This window comes from Miniopterus natalensis, chromosome 18, assembly GCF_054644295.1.
Source record: "Miniopterus natalensis isolate mMinNat1 chromosome 18, mMinNat1.hap1, whole genome shotgun sequence".
In the NCBI taxonomy this organism is placed as follows: Eukaryota; Metazoa; Chordata; class Mammalia; order Chiroptera; family Miniopteridae; genus Miniopterus; species Miniopterus natalensis.
Window position 1 is genome coordinate 9,304,795 of NC_142098.1, and position 24,145 is coordinate 9,328,939.

A 24,145-nucleotide genomic window follows, 5' to 3' on the forward strand; every position below is an offset into this window, starting at 1 on the left:
CCCGCAGCCGGACCAGCCTCCCTCCGCACGTCAGGCCGGCTCCTGTTCTAAGCACGAGGCTTCGCTCAGCTACGAATCACAAGCCGTTGTCGGCACCTTTTCTTGGCAGCTTCTCTAACCTACTCACAGGCTGAGAAAGAGGATGTGAGTTCCCGGGGCCCTGGTGCTTTGCCTCATTGTAATAGAGGTTTCCTGCACACCTACTGTGTGCCAGGTACGGTTCAGACCATCAGCCTCGGCCTCAAGCAACTCCAAGAGAGACCAGTGGTGAAATTGGACCACTAGGTCCAAAGGGGAAAGATAAAATGGAGTCTAAACATAGGACCATTCATTCATTCACTCATTTTTAAAGTGCCTACTATGCGCCAGCTCGTTTTCTATGTGATGAGATGTCATAACAATGAATAAGCGTGATTCCTATTTTCATGGGAAGTGTAAGCGTCTGAGGCAATGTAATATAATAAGTGCAACAATCAGAAGCTATGAGATCAAGAGTGATTTTTTAAAGCAGACCCTTCTGTGGAAAGCGAGTGTTATTTGGAAGGAAATCTTTATAAGTCGACGGGGTACATACAGGGGTTCTTCCTGAGAAAGGGCAAGAAAAAAAATGTGCTAAACTATACACTTACTAGAGTAAGTCCTTTTAACTAAAGGACCAATTGCTTTCTGGACACCATGATGATTAGGAAGTTAGGGGCTAGTCAGTTAATTCCACTTGTCAGGGAAGTAATAGAGGGAGTGGAGGGAAGGAAGGAGACAGGCGAGAAGGTAGTCCGGAGCCAGGTCACTTCTGAGGCCCATGAATATGTTACACAAGTTCATTATTTTAACAGTTGCTAAAATTGTGCCTGATCATTGGAATCACATTGAGAGCAGATCCAGGACTGGGGTGAGCAGAGTGGGGTACCTAGGGTGCAACATTTAAGGAGGGGTTCATTTTCAGGGTCCAGCGGGTCTAGGGTTGGCACCTAACAGAGGGTGCCTCCTTAAATTTTGCAAAGTAGACACTTCATTACCCTAGTCCCAACCCTGTTGCGGAGCTTTAAACATGATGAGTCCTGAGCCACGCCCCAGAGGTCCTGGTTTTACTGGTCTAGAGATAGACCTGAGCACCAAGATATTTTAAAATTCCCCAAATGATTGTAACGCACAGCCAATTTGAAAACCACAGACACTAAAGATCTCCCCAAACAAGGCACAGCAGTATTGGGCAGAGCTATTAGTTATTGAATATTAGGCTTGGAGCAGTGATGAATGATCAGATCCTTCGCATGCATTGGCTCTTTCCTGGGCAGTTTGCAAGACTTCACATTCCCTCTTCCAATGATGTAGCTCTGATCAGAGTGGCCGGGGGGCGGTTTCACACACTAGCCCTCTTAATGCTGATGACAGCTCTGGAACTTCCACACTATCATCTGCATTTTATGAAGAGGAAAACAAGGCACCTAGCCTAAGGTGCACACGGAAAGAAAATGGGGTATAGTGTTTAACCCCGAGTTTGTTTTCTTTTCAAAGCACACGCTCTTTACCTTCAACCAAGCTACACAGACTCTCCTGGGCAGGTGGCCACTTGTAACCAATGGTAACGGTAAACAAGGTTCTGAATTTGTGATCCGGGAGTAACATAATTTACAAAAGGCCCCTTGCCCTTGGCCGAGTTGAAACTCAAGCCCTGGTGTGCCTCTTTACCTCCAGTCACCACAGTTAGCAGCTGTCCGGTTCTGGAGCGTGCATCTGTGGGGGCTGGATTTCAGGTTTGCTTCTGGTCCCATGTCCCATGCCCATACTCCTGGCTGACGGCAAGTGAGGCGACTGGGGTGCCAGGTTCACACTAACTACCCACAGCCTCCAGAGCACTCAGCCAGTGTTAGCTGCCATGCAGGACACCCAGGTGACCACTTACGTGAGACCTTGAAAAGACAGGCCCCTTCAGCTTGGAGATGCCTAACAACCCGAGGATGTGCTGGGAAGCTGTCCTGAAAGAATAGTGCTCGGTTTCCTGAGCGGCCCAGAGGATTAGGGGCCTGGAGCACACGCAGCCCAAGTAACACTGTCTTGCAAAGTCAACACCATAACCACAGAGCGCTTTAAAGAGGATGCTGTGTCCCCGACCTCAGTACCCTTGAGTTGAAAATGGAGAAAACTGATTGATGGAATAATCGAGATTTGCCTTCTCCGTGGTGCTAGCATTCAGCCACAGGGATATACATATCCCTCCCTCATTCTTTGCTGATAGCATCACACCGCTGCTCAAGATCTTTCCTGACTCCCCACTGCCTCTTAAGCCACGTACAAGTTCAGGTTCTTCACTTACCAGCTACATGAACTTGGGCAAGGCACTCAGCCTCTTGTACCCACAGTTTCTTCATTTATAATATAAAGATAATAATAGTAGCTACTACTTGCAGCAGAGTGGTGACAATGTGATTTTACTCCCGATCCCGTCATGAGGTGGCACCAGTTGCCCCTTTTCTTGAATCTGGGCTGACCAAACGGAGTAGTGACTGTGTCAGTGCCAAACCCAGACCTCAGAGGGCTTGTGTGTTTCCTGTCTCTATCTCAGAATCCTGTCCCTGGCATGTGAACGAGCCCAAGCCAGCCTGCTGAAAGTGTGAAATCATTCAACAGAGGCTGCTCCACTTAGATGACCTCAGACCAGCCAAGCCCAAGCTGACCCATCCATTGAACACAGACAAGTGAGTGAGCCTGAGATCAGCCAAACTTAGCCCACATCTGCAGAACCTCTCTAGATTCAGGATAGATAATAAATTACTGTTATTTTAAGCTGCTAAGTTTTGAGTATTTGTTACACAGTGAGAGCTAACTGATACACTATTTCATCAAGCTTTTATGATTATCAAATGGCATGTATCTAAAATGCTTAGCTAAAGTGGAATAGTGCAAGTGCTCAATAAATGCCAATTAATACTACTAATAATAATAAGAATAGTAACAGCAGAAGGAGAAAATACTCTAAACTTCTTGCCGTAATGTTCAGTGTATCTTGTTTATGCTACAGTGCACCACCTGGATTTAAGCCAGACCAAGCTACTTTCACACAAACTGTGCACTTTTCACACCTTAAACTTGATTATACCTTCCTCCTACCTGGCATGTTCTTCACAGCGTGGGCACCTACCTCCCAATTTGTCTCTGACCTTGAAGCCTCAGCTGAAAGAAACTTCCAGTGATGACCCTCAACAGAGTCAATTTCCCATCCTTCTGTGTATCAATAGAACTTTGATGATTTCTCATGAGATGAGACTTTGTCTTGTTTTGGAGTTAATTATGTCTGTCTCTCCTGTGTGACTTTAGACTTTCTGAAGGCAAACCTGGGGACGTGTTCATTTCTGCTCTTCCCCAGTGGACTCAGCGCAGTGCCTAAATCAGGAATGTGGGGTGCAAGTCAGCCCTAGACAGTTGGCAGTCTTCCTGAGTGCTGAGTTGAAAAGCACCGTGAGGCTGTGGCAGCTCAATTAGCGGTGCCTTTCATGGGCACAAAATGGGACAAGGGGAGCCATTGGAGCAGGCCCTCAAATGTTTGCTAATTCCATTCCTTTTTAAAGCATCATATTTGAAACAAAAACACAAAAATGTGATTTGATGCTACATTTCTCTAGCATGTCTAATTGTTATTTCATCTACCCCTATGACAGCCCCGCATTTATTATTTCCCCTTTAAGAGTAAGATAAATGGATTGACTGAAATCACTCTGCTAACAAGAGGCAGAAGAAGCCCCACTGGAATCTAGATCGCCTGCCTCTAAATTCAAGGCTGCTTGTGGGATACAAATTGTCTTAATTGACATCACAACCCTGAGTTTATATTTTCATGCACCGTGAAAATTCGCTTCAATTATGTAAATTGGAATATTTATTTAAAACACAGGGAAGTACAATATAGCCAAAAGCATACATGTGCGTGCATATATATAACAGAGAGACATAAAATCAAAGAGCTTTCTTTTAGCTCTTTCCCACTGTAATTTCCTAATTCTCAGGGTGGGCAAGCGGGCATGTGCCATAGTTATTGCTATAATAGCATCATGAGGTCATAATTTGATGACTGATTTACTCAGTACTAAATGAAGGTAATATTTCTAGTGTAGTAGTCTTGGCTGAAGAATAAAGGTATTCTGCTTAATTCAATTTTCTGGTTAATAAAAAGCGACTACATAGAATAATTTTTTTTATTTTTGTTTAAAATATTACAGATATCCCTTTTTCTCCCCAATGACCCATTCCACCCCATCCCATCCCCCTCCCCAGTCCCTCTCCCCGCCACTGTCCATGTCCTTGGGTTGTGCATATATGCACAGAAATTCTTTGGTTAATATTATACAGTAGTGAGGAACAAGTGACCTTGATGTACCTAAAGGAGGCAGGCCACAGAAGCAGAATGCTTCATGAGAAAAGTAGGGGAGGAAGCAAACCTTCAGTACAATCCAATCCACATAAATTACACAAGATACACAAAACCACATTCCGTATTTTATATTTCTCATCCATGTGCTTATCATGGGAGGAGAGTGGAAATGGGGATTGGAAAAACAGGAGGAACCAACATTAGCGAGAATATCACTGCAATTATGATAACTGGCTAAGAACTGAAAAATATGAGTCCCGTGATTCTACGACAGAGGTTCAACATTAATGAATTAAAAGCAAATGGAAGCTTCTGTGAAACCAAGAATGGATACAAAATATACAAATACCTCAAAACTATCAAAAGTGCTTTCCCCAAAAAATGCCTTATTGTGGAAAATGATCTTTTGCGCCTGCAGTTCCATCAGTACATCTGAAGCGCTTTCTCTGGGCCAGGTGTTGGGCCTACAGAATACTGTAGGGTCTTAGGGAGCTTAAGAACTGCCAATATCTATCGAGCATCTATTAAATGCTAGGTTCTGCCCAAGGTGTGTTACATGTAGTGTAACTAATTCTCACAGTCTGGTAGCAATTATTATCCCCTTTTAAAGATAAAGAACCTAAGGCTAACAGAGGTCAAGAATTTTACCCAAAAACAAAGCTAGAGATCAACAGATCTAGAATTCAGACTCGCATCCCTTGGTGCACAAAACCCATGTTCTTTCCATGGAATCACACTGTGTACACCCTGGTAATGGGGTAAAGGGAGGGTGGAGATATAAAACTCACACCCGTCTTGCAGTGTCTCGGTGTGATTACTAAAACACCATGTGGACTTTGAGCTCCTGAGGGCACATACCAGTTCTCACTCATCCCCACAGAGACAGCGTTTAGCCGAAGTCTGACTTCACATTCTTGTTAAACAAAAAAGTAATGGCTAACACAAAGAACAGAAGGGCACATGCTGGCTGAACTTTCTGGGAAATATTTTTCCAAATAAGGTAAATTTTATTGTATTTATTCTTTTCTATATATGCTAGGAAGTTGCACAGACAACCACAGATGTTGGCACTTAGCTGACATCACAGATACAATAAACCGTGTACCAACACGTGCCAGAGAAGGCTCTCTCCAGCACTGTCCAGAGCTGGAGACTATCTGGGTTCTTCTACCAAAGTCGAAGGGTTTGAATCAGTTACTACCTCCAGCTTCTGAATCACCACCATCCTCCTCACATCGCCATCACCATCATGTTGCGCCATTGTCACCAGCACTATTGTCGTCACTTATCAAGCACATTCTATGTGCCGAACTCCAAGCTGTGCATTTCAGGAGCATCGTTTCATTTAACAACTTCATGAAGTAGTGCTATTTTAATTCTATTTGGCCGATAAACAAAGTAAGACCCAGAAGGGTTAAGTTACTTGACCTTTGCTTAATATATAGGTAGTAAGCAATGGGATATAGTATATTAGTTGGGATAGCTTAGAAATGCTGCAATAACAAACATCTCTCAAATCTCAGTGACTCGACGTTTACAGAGTTTGCTACAAATCTGAGAAACTTAAGGCCACCCGTCCTCCATGTGGTGACTCAGGGATCCAGTGGCTCCACCTGTCAGCACGAGGTCTGCATATTTGCTGACACAAGGGAAGAGCAGCTCATCCAGAGGCTTCCATTGTCTTAGCCCAGAAGTGACTCACATTACTCATATTTCTGTGGCCCAATTGGTAACATGGTCCTAACTACAAGGAGGCTTGAATGTGTTGTCTCCAGCATGCCCAGGAAGGAAAAGAAAAGTGTATGTAGATGAGCCCTAGAAATAACTACCACAGATAGGGACTCCAAAGGCCTCTTTAGTCTCAGAGACCTGCATCCACACAGAATGTCAGATTTGACTTCTGGAACACGTCCATGGGAAGCGGGGAGGATTATCAAGTGTTATGCCTTGACCCTATGCTCAGATCCTTACAAGACCACGTGCGTGCATTAGCATTTAACCCTCACAATAACATCATGAAATAGGCACTATTGTTCCCATTCAATAGATGGGGAAACTGAGGCTCAGAGATGCAAGAGCCAAGACCCAAAGCAACGGTTTACTACCTCCAAAACTAAGCTACGGCAAGATCACAAAATAATCGCATTTGTTACTTTACAAAATGATTTCAAATATGTTCTGGAGTTTGCATTTATGTCAGTCCTCTGAGGTTAGTAGGAACACCCCAAGTGCACAGGTGAGGACCCTGGAGCTCAGTAAGGTTAGCTACATCACCTAAGAGGCCGTGGGGCCAAGTCCGTCCGTGGGCAGAGATAAAACATCATCAAGGCAAAGAGTTCCGGGACCGGGAGAAGAAAAGGTAGAAGCCCCCCCACACTCGGTCTGGCAGCCCAATCCCTGGGGGAGAGAAGGCAAGAGAAATTTCAACCTTTACAGAGTTCATGCTCTTAAACACTTATAAAAGCTTTAAGATCCAGACAAAATCCAGACCTAAGTGCAAAGGTTACTGGAGTTGGGATTTTATTGCCAGATGTAAATCCATCTTCCCTAAGACCTGCTCCAGGTCCCTTGTGCCTCACTTGAAATATTTCACGTGTGCTGAATGGATTTGTTGGCTCCTGTTGCTTTCGTAAGTTATGAAGCCCAAATTTCTTAGGGCCTGGATCCAGCAGGGGTGGCTCTCACTGCCGCCCTCCAGGCGCAGAATGCAGGACGGCTTTGCTTCATTCCTGGGGATTGCCCTGATTTACTCTTTGATCCCCCATTTTGGATTTGGGGGTGTTACTTGGTTCACATCAGTTACCCCCACCCTCGGTGCCCAAGTTTGGGCCATCACTCCCACCCATCTGTGGCCACAGCTGACTGGTCCAGCCACAAAGATACTGGACCCAAAATGGACCAATCAGATGCTCTCTCTCAGGAATAGGACACTTCTCAAAAGGGACCTTAACAGCAGCCTCCTGGAGAGAGCGTCCCTGGGCCTCGTGCTGAGATCTCTGAATGTGACTCCCCACAGTGGGATGTAGAACTTGCCCTCATATTTTTGTTCCACTTGACTGAGACAAGGTCCATCTGTCGCACAAGCAACAAACCTTAACTGACATCTGCGCTAACCCACCAGCCTTCAGGACAGAGACACGTCACCCTCAGCCTTCCCACCACCCATGACCTGCTTTTCTGCATTTCTCCCCCAAACGCAGCAGCTTCACCTACTTTCTTTGGGAGCCGTCACAGAACGGCACGGCTGAGTCGGTGGGACGGGAGAAGCTGAGAGTGAGTGCTGGGCCGGGGTCGGCGTTCCAGAAGATGCTGTATCTCACGGGCATTGTTACGCACAGCCTGGCTAGAGCCCAGAGCTGCTGGTCAGAGGCTCGGTGGGACTCAACACCCTTCTCAGCCTGCCCCGCTCACCTTCCCTGGTCCCAGCCCATCCATTACTCCCCCCCGATCCTGATATTGTGATCTCCGAATCTCGCTCCATGGCTTTGCCTGCGCTATTTCTCCTCTTACCTAGAATGCTCTCCTCCATCTCTGCTTAAAAACCCAACATGTCTCTCACAGGCGGATTATTTCTTTGTTTTCAGTACACAGCTATAAGGCACAATTAGCTAAAATTAACCACTCCCATTGCCCTTTACGCTTATTCTCCCGCGTTGTTCTTAACAGGTTGTATCACTATTACCTGATTTATTCCTCGGCTGTGCTCCCCACTGGGCTAGCTGTTATTTAAGCACCCCTTTCTCCCTGGGATTAATGACACCAAACCAGCTACCATGTCCCTCTTACAAAGAGGAGTTTGGGGTTTGTTTCCATTTTATTTATTTATTGTTTAGTCCATCCAACGATAAGAGATGCAGCCTCCTGGCAGAAAAGTCTGCAGAGATCCAGTTGTCAAGTGTGGAAGTAGAATGTGTTTCAACTGGGGGGGGGTGCCTGGCCCTGCACATGACTAACAGGGAAGGTGTTCGGGGTGGGGGGAGAGAGTGGGGCCAGGGAGATGTGTGAAGGGACGTGTAACAGGAAAGAAAGAAGGCAGATCCTCCTGTTTGCCATTCGCCAGCTCCTGAGTGGGCGCACCTCTTAGAACCCAATCCTCTATCAAAAGGGCTCATCCAAATGCCCCATGGACATTAAGAAGAAAAAAAAACCCACTGATGGCCTCCACACTGAGGAACACTGCACGGGTGTCGAAAGGAGGAGTGTCTATGCGCATGTTGGAAAGAGTACAAGCCAATCGTCGCCTGAATAGAATGACATTCATTGTACATAAACTAGCAAACATTTCTGTGGGGCTACAGAGTACTAGGGACAGTTCTACGTGCTTTACATGGTAATGTATTAAATCATCAGTCGAAACCTGCATGATAGGCTTATAATCACCATGTTACTGATGGAGAAATTGAAAAACAGGGCCTAAGAAACTTGTTCAAGATAACGTGGCCCGTAAGTGGTGGAGCCGCTAGATAGGTAACCTGTACACCACCCACAGGCTCCCTACGTCCAGACTCTCCACCGCCATGCTATGCTGTCACTAAGTGTGTGTGTGTGTGTGTGTGTGTGAAGAGAGAGAGAGAACTTCTATGTATAGCTTATACCTTTATGGCTTGTATTAACATAGGAAATTTCTGGAAGGCAGCCAAGAGCTGTTAGGAGCCCATGCCTCTGGGGAGTGGGGCTAGAATAATCAGATGACTTATTTGTCTCTTTGCACACCCACTGCACTGTCTCAGGAATGTATTCATCTGTGGGTAATAGAAAACCCAATTAACAGAAACCAAAACAAAACCAGTTGATTTGCCTGATGTAACTAAGAGTCCAGAAGTAGTGGTTTACTGGCTCCCTGACAACAGGCTACTCTCGTGCAATTATCTTCCCAGTAACTCCCAGTCCTTACTTCATTTTTCCTCCATAGCAGTTAGCTTTATCTAAATCTCTGTATTTTACCTGTGTGCCTTGTCTGTCTCCTGCTCCGGAATACCAGCTCCATGACGACGGGGACCTTGTTTCGCTCACGGCTGTGTCCCAGCTCCTTGCACTCTGGCCAGGTAGAGAGTGAGTGCTCAACAAACATTTGCTGAAGGACCGAACGAATGGATGCTTCTGCTTCGGTCACCATGCCACTCCTGCCTCTGTCTTCTTTTGCCATGAAAGCAAATGCTTTCCCAGAATCCTCCGCGCAGGTGTCCTCTGAGTCTTCTTGGCTGGAACCGGTTCACAGGGCATGCTCCTCTCGGCCTGCAGCAAAGGATGTCAGAAAGCCAGGAGCCAGGGGTCACAACTGCACGTGGCACCGGAGACAACCTCAGGATGCTGAGCCAGGAGGGAGCAGGGAGTGGGTGGCAGTTAGACAGTCAGCCACACCCCGCAGGGAGCTAGGCTTTTACCGGGTGCACGTCCTACTTTCATTTCTATTTTTCATGAATACAAATAGCCAGGCCCCACTGCAGGCTCGCTCAGAATCTCCGAGGGTGAGGCCGAGTATGTGTGCTTTTTAAAGATGCTCAGAGGATTTTAATGCACCGTCCACGATAGAAGGAACTTTCCAGAGGGTCCACACTTCAGGTAGAAGAGTTTTGAGTCCTGAAAAAGGACATGTGACCTGACTCCCGTAGAGATGGAAGCTCAAGGTGCCCTTGTCAGTCATGGACCTCAAGCTCTCCATTTGGGAGATGAGTAAAGCCAAGCTTCCAGGAGGCTAGAGACTTGTCCAAGGCCTCCCAGCCCGTCAGTGCTTGACCCCCTTCAGCTCTCGGCGGTCTTATTCGTCATCATCAAGTGTTTACAGTGAGGAGCAGGGACCTCTCATTACGTACATTTAGCTTTTGCAGGGAAGCACCCAAGTATCAGTGTTTCCTTTCTTCGTTCACTGCATAATCTAGAGTAATAAATTAGTCCCAAAGCAGAAAGATGCCCTTAATCCCCACACTGCTTTTCCATATCCCTATGGTGTTTATAATGTAAAGAGAATTTTAGTGGTTAATATCTGCTCTCGGGCTTCCCCTTTAGATGTGTATAAATTTATATTTCATAATTAGAGTTGCAGGCTTCCCCTCTGCTCTACCCCTGCCCTCGAGCTGGAGAGTGACACAGTAAATAGTTTATGTTCCCTGGTCTACCCTGACAGTCTAATCCCCCCATGTATTTCATGCTGTCTCTGTCGAGTTCCTTTTCTCCCAGCCACAAGACAGACCCCGAGCCCAATGCCTCCATCTCTGCAGACTCGAAGCAGTGTGATCCTGGAGCAATCCTAGGCACTGCCTCCAAAAGATGCCAGCTTTCAGGCAGAGGAGGCAGCTTTCAGGCAAAAAGAGCCACACCAGGGTCATGCTGGTGGGTTGATCACTGCAGGTTAAATGCCTCATGCTCAGCACCGTGCCTGCGTGGTTGCTGCAAACAGTGCACACTCTCTTTGTCTTCTGGACTCGTGGATAGACAGACCTAAACAGCCAGGAGGCAGAGGTATGTGTGGCTTTAAAACTTCCAGGGGAAATGCAATCACAAAACCGAGCAGAAAGAGCAAGGTGTCACCTCGGCAGAGACGGAAGGAGCTGCCCGGCTACCTCCCCAGGCCTGCACGGAGCCCCAAGGTCAGACTGTGCTTTCTTGCAAAAGGTGCTGAAGCCCATAAGAGGACCGTGCCATTCAAAGACTCAGTGGTTCCCAGGTTGTCTCAAATGCTGATCAGGTATGTGGCCCAAACCAGTGGCTTAATCCCTCTGAACCTCAGGTGCTCATCTGAGAAAAGGTGGTAAGAAACCCTCCCTTATTTACTCCCAGAGAGACAGGGAGAAGGGAAGAGAGCAAGTCATGAACCTGTCGGGAGGTCTGAAGCAACCGAGGCACTGATGCCCTGAGCTTCCACCCTGGCCAGGCCCCCTCCCTCACCCCCATCAACGAGATTTATGAGAGATGTGTTTTCCTAGTCATTTAAACATTATGTGTGGTGCTGGTCATCAGTTGAAGGCAAATGTGAAAAACATCGCCTGAGCATCCGAGGTGTTAGTGTCGAACAGAAAAAAATGCCTGTTTGGCTGCCCCCAATTTTCCATTTCTATGCAGATATTCAACACTGAGTAGATGGAAAAAGTAGGGGAAGCCAACCACATGGCAGAACAGGAACAAAGCAGCCTGGGTCACTGCGTATTAAGGGAGGTGGTTATTTCTTGAAATGTCACCATCTTGGCAATTAAGCATTTCATCTGAAACATGTACTTTTCCCAGGACTTTGCAGCCAGCAGCCTGAGCTCAAACCCTAGAATTTCAATCCTAGTTCTATTACATGGGGCAAGGTGCGCCCTCTTAGGCTCCAGCATCTATAAAACAGAACAAATGCTATCCAATTTCACGTAGATATTATAGCTAAACTATAAATGCCGTGGGAGCGGGGATTTTAATTGTCTTGCTGACTACCAAATCCCCAGACCCCAACTCAGTGCTCTTTAATAACAAGCGCTCAATAATGCTTACTGAGGGAATGAATGAAGGGTAATGTAAAAAGTGCTTAACCTCGGGTCTCGAGTCTTGAGATCATTCCAGAAACCTTAGGCCACTTTCCAAAATCACTGTGAAAGCTGGATAAGGGATTTCAGGATGACATGAAAATAGTTAAGTCATAGGAATGGAGCCTGGGTGAGGGCAGAAAGCTGCTTGGTTCAGGGAGGAATCCTCACCTCCTAGAACCACTCCCAGCTTTCAGTAGGAGCTCATAAAAGTCTGTTGCATGAATGACATGTGCTGTTCTTCCCAGACAGGCTGTATGCTACTTGAAGAGAGAGGCCAAGATCCTCTGATAACCTCACTAGCACCTGGTGCTACGTGTGCACAAAAGATAGTACCTTAGGACCACAGACCATCAGGGGCGCAAGACCGCCTAGAACCACCGCCACAGGTCAATGGCAAATCCCTACGAGGGGGCATGCAATAGTTTTGACTCTAAGTAACAGAAACATCTCTAGGGTCCCTGAAACTCTTCTGGCAGACAGAATTTCAACAGAACATACTGTGTAATTCCACAACCCTCTGTCACTATGAAAAATGTCATGAAGGGGATTTTTCTTCTCAAACAGCAACATGCAAAAGTCATCAGTGCTAGAAACTCAACGATAAATGGAGAAAACAAGAGGCATGGGTCCGATCGCTCTGGTTTTATGAATAGACTATCTCACCACCCCACTCATTTATAAGACCCTCCTGAGATCTTTTTTTATAGCAGGTTATGAATCATCTTCATGATATCTTTAAATGGATGATCAATACTATATTTTCCCATAAAATGTTTGGTTTGAAATCCGATTTTAAGTGCATTAGAGTTTTTGTGCACCGAGTAGGTGAATGCCATAATAAATTGTCATCAAATACGAAAGAAATACGGCAGAGATTAATTGCCGTATTTATTTATGAGTCTATAAAATACCTTGTGAGAGTCCTGGCACATTTTTGGGATACCAATTTGAACCTTCAGGAAAGTTAAAAGCATTACAAGGGGCTGCAAGGAGATTTATTATCAGAATGTTTTTAATTGCAGACCCAAGCAGACATGCAGGTATTAGAATGGCTATGTCCTTAATGGGCATGTCTCGTGTGTTTCTCTCTCTTTTCCCCTTTAAAAATGATATACTTCCCATATTTTTATTGATTTTTGAAGATTTGTAGTAAATTACTACAGCCAGCATGTGACATCACAAATGGCCCCAGCTTCCCTAAAGTAGTGGCCCAGGTGGCACCAGAAAGAAGCCTCCTGGTCAGTTCTAATGCTCGGCTTTAAAAATGAGAGAAACCACAGTGAAAGAGAAATGCCACCAATAAGACAAAAATGTAGATGGCTTGAAGCTGCTCATATTTTAATCAAAGCCTTAAAGTCTATGACAGTGAAATCCTTTAAGGGGAAGAATGACAAACTATGATCCTTATAAACACTGTTAGCAATGCTGTGTGGGAAAATGCACAGCCTCCGGCCACAGTCAGAGCCAGCACCACCCAGCTCCCCCATTTGTCCAGGCTGTGATTCTGTCCCTAACTGTACACTCAAGGCCATACCTAGGCCCCATGACAAAGGGGAGAAAGGCCGTGGCACCTTATCCAAGGACTCAGACTCTGTCCCCTTTAAGGTCTTTATTTCTTCCATGCTCTTGTTTCCCAAAGACTTTAGCTTCAAAAATGGTTCCTTGGTTTTCAAATCCACACATCTGTTGTTTACTTTCTATTTTAATTCTTTGAAAACACATGAGATGCCTTGAGCTTATCCTTAGAAAGATGTCCCCGTCCACAGGAGAAAATAATTAAGAATTTCAATACATGAAAAGCACTTTGAAAGTGAGCACCACGTGCCCTTAACTTCCCAACCTACCAGGCAAAAACGAAGATTAATTTTTTTTCTCTTCTTCAAAATAGTCACTAACTAAATCCAATTAATTGGGGTTTTTTTAAAAACCGATGCACATATATAGACATAACCTTGGCTGGATTTTTTTGATTTTTTTTTGGTTGCTGTTTTTGTTTTGTTATATACTTAGTCACAGCTGGGCCTGCTAGCTGTTTTCCATTTTAATTAATGATCTACACCAAATTTCTACAACTCGTGAATTGTTACGTAAGCTCTTTCGTAATACAGGCTGATGTAAAAGCAGTGACCCTGAACCTATGTGCTTCCAGTGGCATCTCTGTGGGTATTATCTTGCTAAGTCCTGCTGTCACCCAGAGCACTCCGTGTGCATCCTCAGTGCGACTGGAGTCGGCAGCGTCTCCTGGCGGCGCCTGGCCTCCTGTGTGTCTGAAATACGGTCTGTGGAAAGGCCCAGCATCGGGAGGTCTGGATTCTGCTCCCTCCTCTGTCATCTGCTGGGCTTGGTGATCTTGGATATGCTTCTCACCTCTCCAGCTTCCTCACCATGAGCCTTAAATAAGAAAAAGCGGGGGGGCCTGGGAAAGTGCCAAAGCACAGGAATGGTGTTATTAACAAGCTGTCCCCTCGAACTCTGAGCTCAGGTTTGCACTTGGTGTGCTGACCCTCCAGGAGCTCTGAGTTCATTCTCTCTCCTTTCACTTTATCCAGAAGTTCGTTCTTTCTATTTGCCACCTTCCTGCCAAGAGGCGCCAACACCCTTATCTGGGAATCGCTGCCTCTTCAGTTTCCCCTCCTGGTGCCAGAGCTGCTGTTGACAACACGCAGTCGGGCCAGGCCGGGGCTCCCTGTGCTTCCCGATCAGATGCCGCGCGCACCGCTTCCGTCAAAATAATTAGTGTTCATTTCGGCTGCGCTGGGGGAGACCTGCGGAGACCGGTCAGTGTAAATTATAGATGTGTCTGTCCAGATGGGCTTGTTCATTCATGCATAGATTGGAGGGAATTTCATTCTTCTCAGTGCAAAACCAGTCCCTAAAAAATCCTGTACTTAATATAATTTCGTACATTTTCATCTATATTATTGTGCCCATATACTCACATATTCCATCTATGAGGCACTTGAAGTTGATTTAGGGCATGTCTGGGTTATTCCCCGCTATCTTTATGAATCTTTAGGAAATGATGGACATTTCACCCAAAATAACACAGCATGATTTGTTTTCCTGTGTGTGTATGTGTGTGTGATGCTGGCATTCAAGTTTATTGTCAAAGACACATCCTTTACTCTGCTGGCTGGGACCTTCAGTGCATTTAAAGCAAAGCAACATGGAAATAAACAAGGTGGGTTATTAATACACTCTCTGCTCCAAATAGGCCTTTGATTGTTGACTTTGTTTCATATTTGTTTTAATGAGCAGCTAGAGGAAATACCAGGGCGTGCTGCATAATACAACAAACGAATCTGTGTCGTTGTTTAAAATACATTAGGTTAATTGACTCCCTTAAATATAACTAGGAGAGTCTGCATTTGATAGGTTTATTTACTTGCTTCAATAAAATTCTCTGTGTACACATATACAATTGGGCATTTTTCCCGAAACTAAATGAATCACCGCTGAACAAAGCTATAAAAAGCCAGCATGGTGGAGAGACTCAGCGCTCGAATGCTGAAGTGGGCGCCTGTCGACAGTCAGGAGGAGAGCAAATTCCACTGCAGTGCCCCTGATTCAGGCTTTCCAAGAAACAGGCTTCTTCGCACCTGAGCTTTCTGCCAGATAGAGGTTGATATTGGTTTAACTGCTGGCTTTGTTTTGTTATGGGTCCCAAATGGGCTCCCAGAATGATAAGAGTAGGCACACTTCCTAAGAGCCAATTTTAGGGAACCCTACTAAATGCTCAAGGTAGTGACAATCACGTGTCAGCAGCCCAGGGTAGGTTTGCTGTGGGTACAACCTCTCCCTGGGAAGGAAATATTCAAACCGGGACTCCAGTGCCTGGAAATGCGAGGCTTCCTCTGGGGAAGGCAGGCTGGTACCACCACAAGCCGGTGCCCACGCGTAAAAGCTGTTGGAGGGAGGGGGGAATTTTTCTACATAAGAAGAAAAAAGCTGAGGTACCTTCAGAGTCCTACCTCCCAATTTATTTCACCGCTGTTCTTCCTCCGCTTTTCCTTTTCTTCTGGAAAATCATGTTTCTTTTCTCTACTCCTAGACAGCAAAGGCAAGAGGGAGGCCTGGAGGCCCTTTGAGTGCATTGATACTGCAGAGGTCTTATAAATCAGCTAAAAATCAATACATCCTATGTGGTAGTTTCTCCTTTGCAACCAGATCGCCAGGGGACAGAACTAATGCTTTTTCCCCACCACTATCCCCATTTTTCTGTCATAAAAAAAAAAAAAAAAAAAATCTGCTTTAGAACGAATGGGCGAAGTTGCTGAGTAAGGATTTCAACTATCTAATTTTATTACTTTACAATTGACATACCTTCCCTCTGGAAATGTTTGCAATTAATTAATTAGCAGTAATCTTCCCCAAGGGACTAATTGAATGAATTCTCACTCTAAAAATATAGCTTAGATGTATCCAAGCCGCAAATGTGTGGATGGCTCCAGAGTGCATTTTGAAAAGTCAAGGGATCGATCTATTACAGTGAATTTGTATCACTAAATCAATCAGGCGATAAGCACAATTCTTTTCCTAACTAGGAGTTTCCCGGGTTGAATGCAAGGTTTCTCCAAGTGAGAACTCTCGCTGGGTTTGCTAATATTTAGAATGGAGCTTGTCCTGTTTATCTCAGGCAGAGCCTGCGGTTTGCAGCTTCTTTAAGCACCTCAGGCGTTCTGCAGAATCTGTAAAGAGAAAAAAAAGAAGCTGGAGACGTCCTTCTAAAGAGGTCGCTGGCTTCCCTGGCCTACCAGTCCCTGCTGCAAGGTGTCAGAGGCAAACAGGGCCCCCAGACCTTGCCTTGTCACTCTGGGCCTGGCAAGGACCCAGGGCAGAGACCTGAGTTGTCCCTAACCTCGGGGTCACACGTTCTTGCATTTCAACTAGAAAATAAAACTGAGCCCTTGGACCAAACCCCCTCCCCTCATTCCTCCGGAGAGGTGCGGCGAGGGCCTGGGAGAGCGATTTGTAAACTGTAAAGCGCAGTGACCCCGTGAGTGAAAGGCCAGGCTTTCTGAGGTTGCTGGCTTGCAAATCCGAAAGCCAGAGTTCCGCTGGCATTCCGGCAGCACGGCCATCCCTTCTGGGCCCCAGACGGCGCGGGCTGGAGGCCCTCGAGGGGAGGCTCGGGGCCTGGGGAGTGAGCCTCCCGCTGTGCGGAGTCTATGGTGCTGGAAAACTGCAGCCGCTTTCCCTATGGGGAGGGGAGGGGGCGGGCAGGCAGAGAAGGCGCACCCCTTTCCCAAGCCCCAAAGAGCTCCTTTGCCCATCAGTGCCCGCTTGAGGACCCCTAGGACGCAGGGGGGTGGTCAGACCACTAGGCCCAGCCACGCGTCGGGGCGGAACGCAGGGGACGGGCGGCTCCACCGCGGCTCGCCAGCGCCACCGCCAGCGGAGCGCAGCGCAGCGGCTGCCGCTCGGCCGGGCGCCTTCCCGGGGCTCCCGCTCCCCGTGGACACGGCGGGCGGGCGCAGGAGGCCGCGGAGCCTCACCTTCAGAAGAGATGTCCGGCGAGGGGGGGGGGGTCTTAGCTCGAAGTCTGCAGATGCCACGGGTCAGACTTTGAGCGTTTCCAGACTTAGATTCGGAGGGGACCGGAGCCTTGGCCTCGAGGGGGCACTCTCTGGCCTATTCGAGGGCCAGAGGGGAAGAGAAACCCCGGGGTCAAGACCCTGGCAAAAGCCAGGGCTCGGAGAGCCTGAGCCAGCTAGACTTGGGGAGACTGGAGAGCGGAGCCAGATCCCCGAGGACAAAGACGGGCGGGCCAGTGGGATCCGCCGACGCCGCCCAGCGCTGCCCCGCGGGGAGCCGGGGGCCTGCGGCGCGAACAAAGTTCCCCGCGGCGGGGGCGGGGGAGCCGGCTGGAGACCTCCCCGAGCCTCTGCTCCCCTCCACCTGCTGGTGGGCAGCCTCGGCGCAGCCTTCGCCCACCCCAGCTCCCTCCCCTCCCCTGCGCGCCTCTGTTCCCTCAGACTCTTCCTCTCTCCCCTCTCCCCTCCTCCTTTCCCTCCGGCCTTTCTCCCCCACTTTCCTCCTGTTCTCTCCTGTGTCTTCTTTTGTATTTTCTCCCTCGCCGCCGAGGTTGCTTCTCCCCTCCTCCGGGCCGCGGGGAGGAGGTAAGCACGCTGCGCCCGGGGTCTGCGCGGCGCAGAGGGAGGCGTTTCTCCTACTTCTCCCGGGTAATTTGGAGAGAGTGTATGTGCGCGCGCGCGCGCGCGTTAATGTAAAGCGAAAAGGGGTAGGATCCAGCGCCAAGCAGAGAGGGTCAGGGTCTTTGACATTCCTCACCAGCTGCACAAACCTCCCGGAACAAGTGTGAGCGTGGGTGAGAGTGGGCGCGCGCACACTGGCTGGCTGCGCTGGGCACGTTTGGTGGCCCGGGGCCCCTGGGCCCGGGGGCCGGCCAGGCAGTCCGGGATCACCGTGACGTCACGTTGAGCCTCTGGCCACCTTGGACCGGGACACCTCCAGAGCAGCCCAGCCCCGCGCGCGCCGCACCTCACCTTGCCTCGCCACCGCGCGCCTTTGGGAACTCGCAGCCTTTCCCGTCCCCCTGCTCATCCATGGGCCCGTCTGTCTTCCGGACCACGCGAACCGGTGGAGCGCCTTCTGGAGCGCAGGGCTTGGCAGCCGACCTGCCCTTGGCTCTGCCTCCAGTAACGCCAAGTGGGCGGAGGACCCGGCGCTGGGCACCCGCGGCTGTGTGAGGAACCGAGGCAGCACACTGCTGGAGGCGCAGAACCGCGGGGCCGAGGCGGGAACAAGCAAAAGAAGAGGCAGGCGGGCCAAGGACAGCCACCATGTCCTTCCCGCCCTTTGGACACCCCTATGGCAGCGCTTCCCAGGTAAGAGGTGCCTCCTCGGGGGGTGGGGCCGACTGGATGGAAGGGGTGCCCAAGCACTCGCCGGCCCCTGAGCTCCCTCCTCTCGCACCAGTCTCCGGGGAAACCAGAGGGAGCAGGGGCCCGGGTCATGTACCACAGCCCACTGTGACATCCTCAGTCCCTGGCTGGGAAGGTTCCACACCCCCAACACAGCCTGGAAAATCCAGTGACCCGAAACTTGGACACTCCGACCATGCGCTCAGCGAGGTGGGTGGGATCTCGGAGATCTTCCAGACAGGCCTCCTTACTGTACAGATATCGGAGGTGGCCAGGAGAGTCTCAGAATAAAAGGCTTCCAGCCCAGAACGTTGTCCATCTCACAATTTTCCTGCTGCTGCTGGCTATTGACCTCTGTCCCTGTCTTCCCCCCTTCCTTGGGTGGGCTTCTGGCTCCTACAGTTTTCCAGACAAGCGTGGATGACAAGGTTTCCTGGAGAAATTGTGGGGACAGTCACCACTGTTCTCCAGTTTCTCTCCAGAGCGTGGGGTGTATTTTCCTAGGGTCTAGTTCCAGCCCGACTCTGACCCGCTCTGAGATCTTGGACAAGTCCGCACTTTCTCTGGCCCTCCCTCTTGCCCTTTCTATAGACTGGGAGCCGGTGTGAGAGGTGATGAAGGGTCTCTAAGGCCAACTTCTAGCTATGCCTTTGCAGGATCCTGTGATGGGAAAAGGGGCGGGGGTCTGCGAGAGAAGCAGCCCGAGTGGAGTGAATCTTCTATAATTTTGGTTTCAAAATGTTCCCAATGACCAGACCGTGGGAATCTGAAGCCTCAGCAACGGATTAGGAGTGTCTATCTATAAGGGCAGTCTGGGTGAATTGCGTCTTCGGATAATTCCTGTTTCAGTGCTCAGCAGAGTACTGAGCACACGGTGGCGTGAATGAAGGAGCGGTCTGGCAGTTCCAGTCTCTGACCTCGAGTGCCTTCTCTCTCGCCCCGTAGTTTCTGGTGTCTGCAAGTTCCAGCGCCACTTGCTGCGAATCCGCCCCGCGCTCAATCCCAGATGTGGCCTCAGGCTCCACCCCAGCGGCGGCTCTCTGCTTAGCACCCTACGACAGCCGGCTGCTGGGCAGTGCCCGGCCCGAGCTGGGCACAGCGTTGGGCATCTATGGAGCCCCCTACGCGGCCGCTGCAGCTGCCCAGAGCTACCCGGGGTACCTGCCCTACAGCCCAGAGCCGCCCGCGCTATACGGGGCACTGGTGAGTACGCGGGATGAGGCCTGGGTCCCCGAGCCAGAACCCACTTGCCCTGGGGGCAGGAGTGGCAGCTGCTGGTGAATCCATTGTGACATCTCCAGGGAAAATTGAGGAAAGACACACAACTTCGAGGACAGGAAGCGGTTAAGATTGTGTATAAAGGGAAAAGCACGTCTTTGCACCATTTTACTGTTTGCAGAAGTTCACACTGTTTAGAAAACATTTGCATTTCTATGAATTATGCGAGGAAGGCAAGTCATCACTTTTCTCAGTTTACAGATGAGGAAACTGAGGTGCAGAGGTCAACACCTAACCCAAAGTCACAGAGATACCAAAGGTCAGGGAATCGCTCTGCAAGAAGTTGAGGCTGGGAAGTTCCCCAGCTGGTGGGGAGCAGGATACACAAGCAGCAAAAGTAATAACAGCTCATATTTAACTACCGCTTGTTCTGCACCAGGAATTCTGCCCAGAGCTCTTCTTCAATGACCTGTAGGGACTATTGTTACGCCCATTTTACCAAGGGGAAACTGAGGCACGGAGTGGTTAACACCTGTTCCCAAGATCACACAGTCAAGGCGAGTCGTGGTACTGGGAATAAAACCAGATTTGACTCCAGAGTTTACACCCTTAGCAACTACCCCTCCTCACCTCTTCCCCAAATGTAGGGAGAACTGAATCCTTTCTTCCTGCCCCACCAGAATCCTCAGTATGAATTTAAGGAGACTGCAGGGAACTTCACACCCGGCCTGTCACAACCAGGAGCCTATTATCCCTACGAGCCAACTCTGGGGCAATACCCATATGACCGGTAAGGCATGGGGCACACGTGGCTGGCACCCAAAGCCCTTCCCCCTCCACTGCGGCTGCCCAGGTAGGGCTGATCTGGGCAGAGCTCAGGAAGGGGGATGAGCGGGGAGGGAGTGGAGCAGAACCTCACTTCCAGGCTGCACACCGTCTCCTGCCTGCTGCCCCAGGTTGCCAGCCCCCGATCTGTGAGCCAGGTTCTCCCCACAGGTACGGAGCCATGGAGTTGAGTGGCACTGGGCGCCGGAAGAACGCCACCCGGGAAACCACGAGCACGCTCAAGGCCTGGCTCAACGAGCACCGCAAGAACCCCTACCCCACCAAGGGCGAGAAGATCATGCTGGCCATCATCACCAAGATGACCCTCACCCAGGTGTCCACCTGGTTCGCCAACGCGCGCCGGCGCCTCAAGAAGGAGAACAAGATGACCTGGGCGCCCAAGAGCAAAGGCGGGGAGGAGAGGAAGGCAGAGGGTGGAGTGGAAGAATCCCTGGGCTGCCTAAACGGTGATACCAAAGGTACTGAAAACGTTCAGCACCCCACCTTGCTGCGGGGTAGCTTTTATGGAAGGCACTCCTTGCTTACCCTTGCACGAGCATCCCCTGCATGCCTCAGGGCCTTTGCCTGCTGGGTAGCCTCCGCCTGACTTCCCCACGGAACCACTTTCTTCACTTTAACGTGTCGCCTCTGAGAAGCCCTCCCTGGCCACCTACGCCTATGCAGCTTTCCAGTTATTCTACTATCAGCCCCTTTCATTTCCTTCGCCATGCTTATCACTATGGCCCCTTCAAGAATTCCAGCTCCTCTAGAAGATCTCTCCCTAAATTAATGCCTCAGTGAGGTCTGGCAGATCGTTAGCGCTTCATAAATATTTGCTGAATTAAATCATACACACCAGCCACCTGTGGGTGTGGGAATTGGGTAGAAATTGTCCCCTTGCTTTCACGTGGTTGAGAAACTGAGATCCAGGTCTTAGGACAGCAGCACAAAGTGTGGGTTTCCTTGGCCTGGGGGTGCACAGAGAGGAGGAGACTTCCAAGGGGTGGGGTCCAGGCCGGGGTGGGAATCCTTTCCCTGGGGCAGGCCCCCAGCCCCAGGGCAAGGGTGAGGTGGCGCGGTCAGCCTCGTGACTGACTCCCACAGCGCCCTGAGTGCAGTGCACATCTTGCTAAAAGCTTCTCAGGGGGGGGCGCTCCGTGGATTCCCCTTGGGGCCTGGGGCTTTTCTCACTCTCCCCTGATTTCCTGCAGACATTGCTGCCAGCGGAGAAGCGGGGGTGCTCGGGCTGAGTGACCTGGAAGACCTGGAGGAAGACGAGGAGGAGGCAGAGGAGGACGACCCAGAGGAGGCAGTGGCCACAGCTGCGGACAGGCTGGCTGAGTTCCCCAAGAACACGCTGTCGCGGCCAGCTCGAGTGGGCCGGCTGGAGCCCAGGGAGTGCGGCCTGGCGGCTCCCCGCTCCTCATTCAATGAGCCCCCCGGATCCGGAGAAGCTGACTTCCTCCGGGGGGAGCCAGAGGGCCCCGCACTGACCATGCATTACCCATGCAGCCAGAAACCACGCATCTGGTCTCTGGCGCACACTGCGGCGGCAGCCAGCACACTGGAGGGTGCACCTCTAACCCCTCCCAGGCCACAAAGTCCTGAGTGCCATCTGATTCCTGGACAGCCGGCAGGCTCAGGAGGGCGACCCGTGGCCCCCAGAAACTCCGCCTGTGAGGAGTCTTCCCGCGTAGCCAAAGCCTCCGGAAAGCCCGGGTTTGCGCTGCAGGGGCTGCCCCTGAACTTCGCTCCGAGCCTGCGGCGGAGGGAGCCAGCAGTGCAGTGCCAGTACCCATCTGGAGCAGAAGGTAGTGGGCCCCCAAAGGTGCTGGGAGCGTCCCAAAGACACCTGCCCATATGCTGCCCAGCCACTGCATCCTCTCTCTGACTTGGGCATGCCCAGGTTTGACCGACCACGCACGAGACTGTCCCACAGCAGTCTTTGAAATGGAAGCTTAGAGATAATATTTCTAGTTTCCCCTCATTTTAAAGCCAAATAATAGTAATAAGCTCAGAGTGAGACAGTGCATTACTAGGATCACTTAGAAAGTCATTGAAGAGATGAGCAGCCTACACCTCTGCCAAGTGCACCAGGTAGGCACCATCATGACCCCCTGGCACAGATGTCTTTGTCCCCTGCCTGCCCTTCAGAGGAAGGCAGCTGGCCCCTGCTGTGCTCGTATCAAGAGTTTGCTGGGGCTGGGCAGGGACCTGTGCTTTCTGAGAAGCGTGAAGGGCAGAGCCAGACACATACAATTGATTGAAGGCCAGTGCTTAAGAGAGCTTGCAGTCCTCTCTGCAGCCCACTTTCGCTCCTGAGGAGGGTAGCCCAGGGTTGGTGCTGTCCCTGGAGAGCACTCACAGCTAAGATCTCCCCCCTAAGCAGGGTGTGACTGCCAATCAGGGTGTCCCCCAGGCTGGTTCTCTGGCCATGACTGGTGGAAGGAAATTTCACCCCACAAAAGGACATTCCCCAAGAAATTGGCAGCCTCCAGCAATTACTGTCAGATTCTGCTCTTTGTAGCAATTTCTCTCAGGATTAGCGGCTGGTTTAGAAAATTGGGTTACACTGTTATTTGAATTTACACTAAAAGGGGTCCAAATGTTACCTCTGGCAAGCAAATTGCTTCTAGACCTTTGATTCCCTTCGGATGAGACGCCAGCGACCTCCGATTTCCTAGGAATCGCCACCAAGCGGCCTTTGGGTTTTAATCAACCTTTCCTCTCTCAGCAGGTTAGCGCAATGGTGCGATTTGTGGAAGCATCTCGGAAATAAGCCCTACTTTTCCAACTCACCTTCACTCTTAAGAAGCTGGGAGACCTCACCAGGAACTAGGGGCTCTCACCCCGCTTCGGAGATGGACAGACACCCAGAAACCCTCCTGCAGGCTCTCCTTGCACGCAGAGTGGCTGGCAGAGGGGGGCGTCCTATCAGATCCCGGAGAAAGTGGCCGGGCACCTTGGGGAAGGCCGGGGAGCCCGCGCCCCCTCCTCTGGATTCAGGGTCTGAAGCTGCTCCCTCGCCTGGTCCCCTCGGCCCCCTCACTTTGTAACTCCCACGAGGACCTGGCCCCTAAGGATCGCCTTCGTCTCCTCTCCCCGTCCCACTCCTTGCCTCCTTAAAAATCATCAAGCGGAGCCTGAGCTGTGCGGCCTGTCTGTGGCAGGGGCCTTTGGAGAGGTCGGGGTGGCGGGGGTTCTGGGGACAGGGCAGGGCGGGCTGCAGACTCAGTCGCTTTCAGGGCAGGAAGGGGACTGGACAAGGCGCTGGCCGAGGCCCGGGCGCCCGCCGCGCAGCCCGGGGACGCCGCGTGGCCAGCGCGCAGCCCGCGGTCCCCGCGCTAAGT

At 50.1% G+C, this 24,145-nt stretch overlaps 1 protein-coding gene across 1 annotated transcript; it reads left to right on the top strand.

Annotated features, from left to right (window-relative positions):
• The first annotated feature begins 18,643 nt into the window (after positions 1–18,643).
• IRX6 (iroquois homeobox 6) lies at positions 18,644–23,915 on the top strand. The gene is made up of 6 exons (XM_016221017.2): positions 18,644–18,716; positions 19,698–19,955; positions 20,651–20,760; positions 20,967–21,274; positions 22,007–22,606; positions 23,530–23,915. The coding sequence occupies exons 1-6, from the start codon at positions 18,672–18,674 to the stop codon at positions 23,535–23,537; spliced, it is 1,329 nt and encodes a 442-aa protein (XP_016076503.2). The 5' UTR covers positions 18,644–18,671; the 3' UTR covers positions 23,538–23,915.
• Positions 23,916–24,145: the final 230 nt, after the last annotated feature.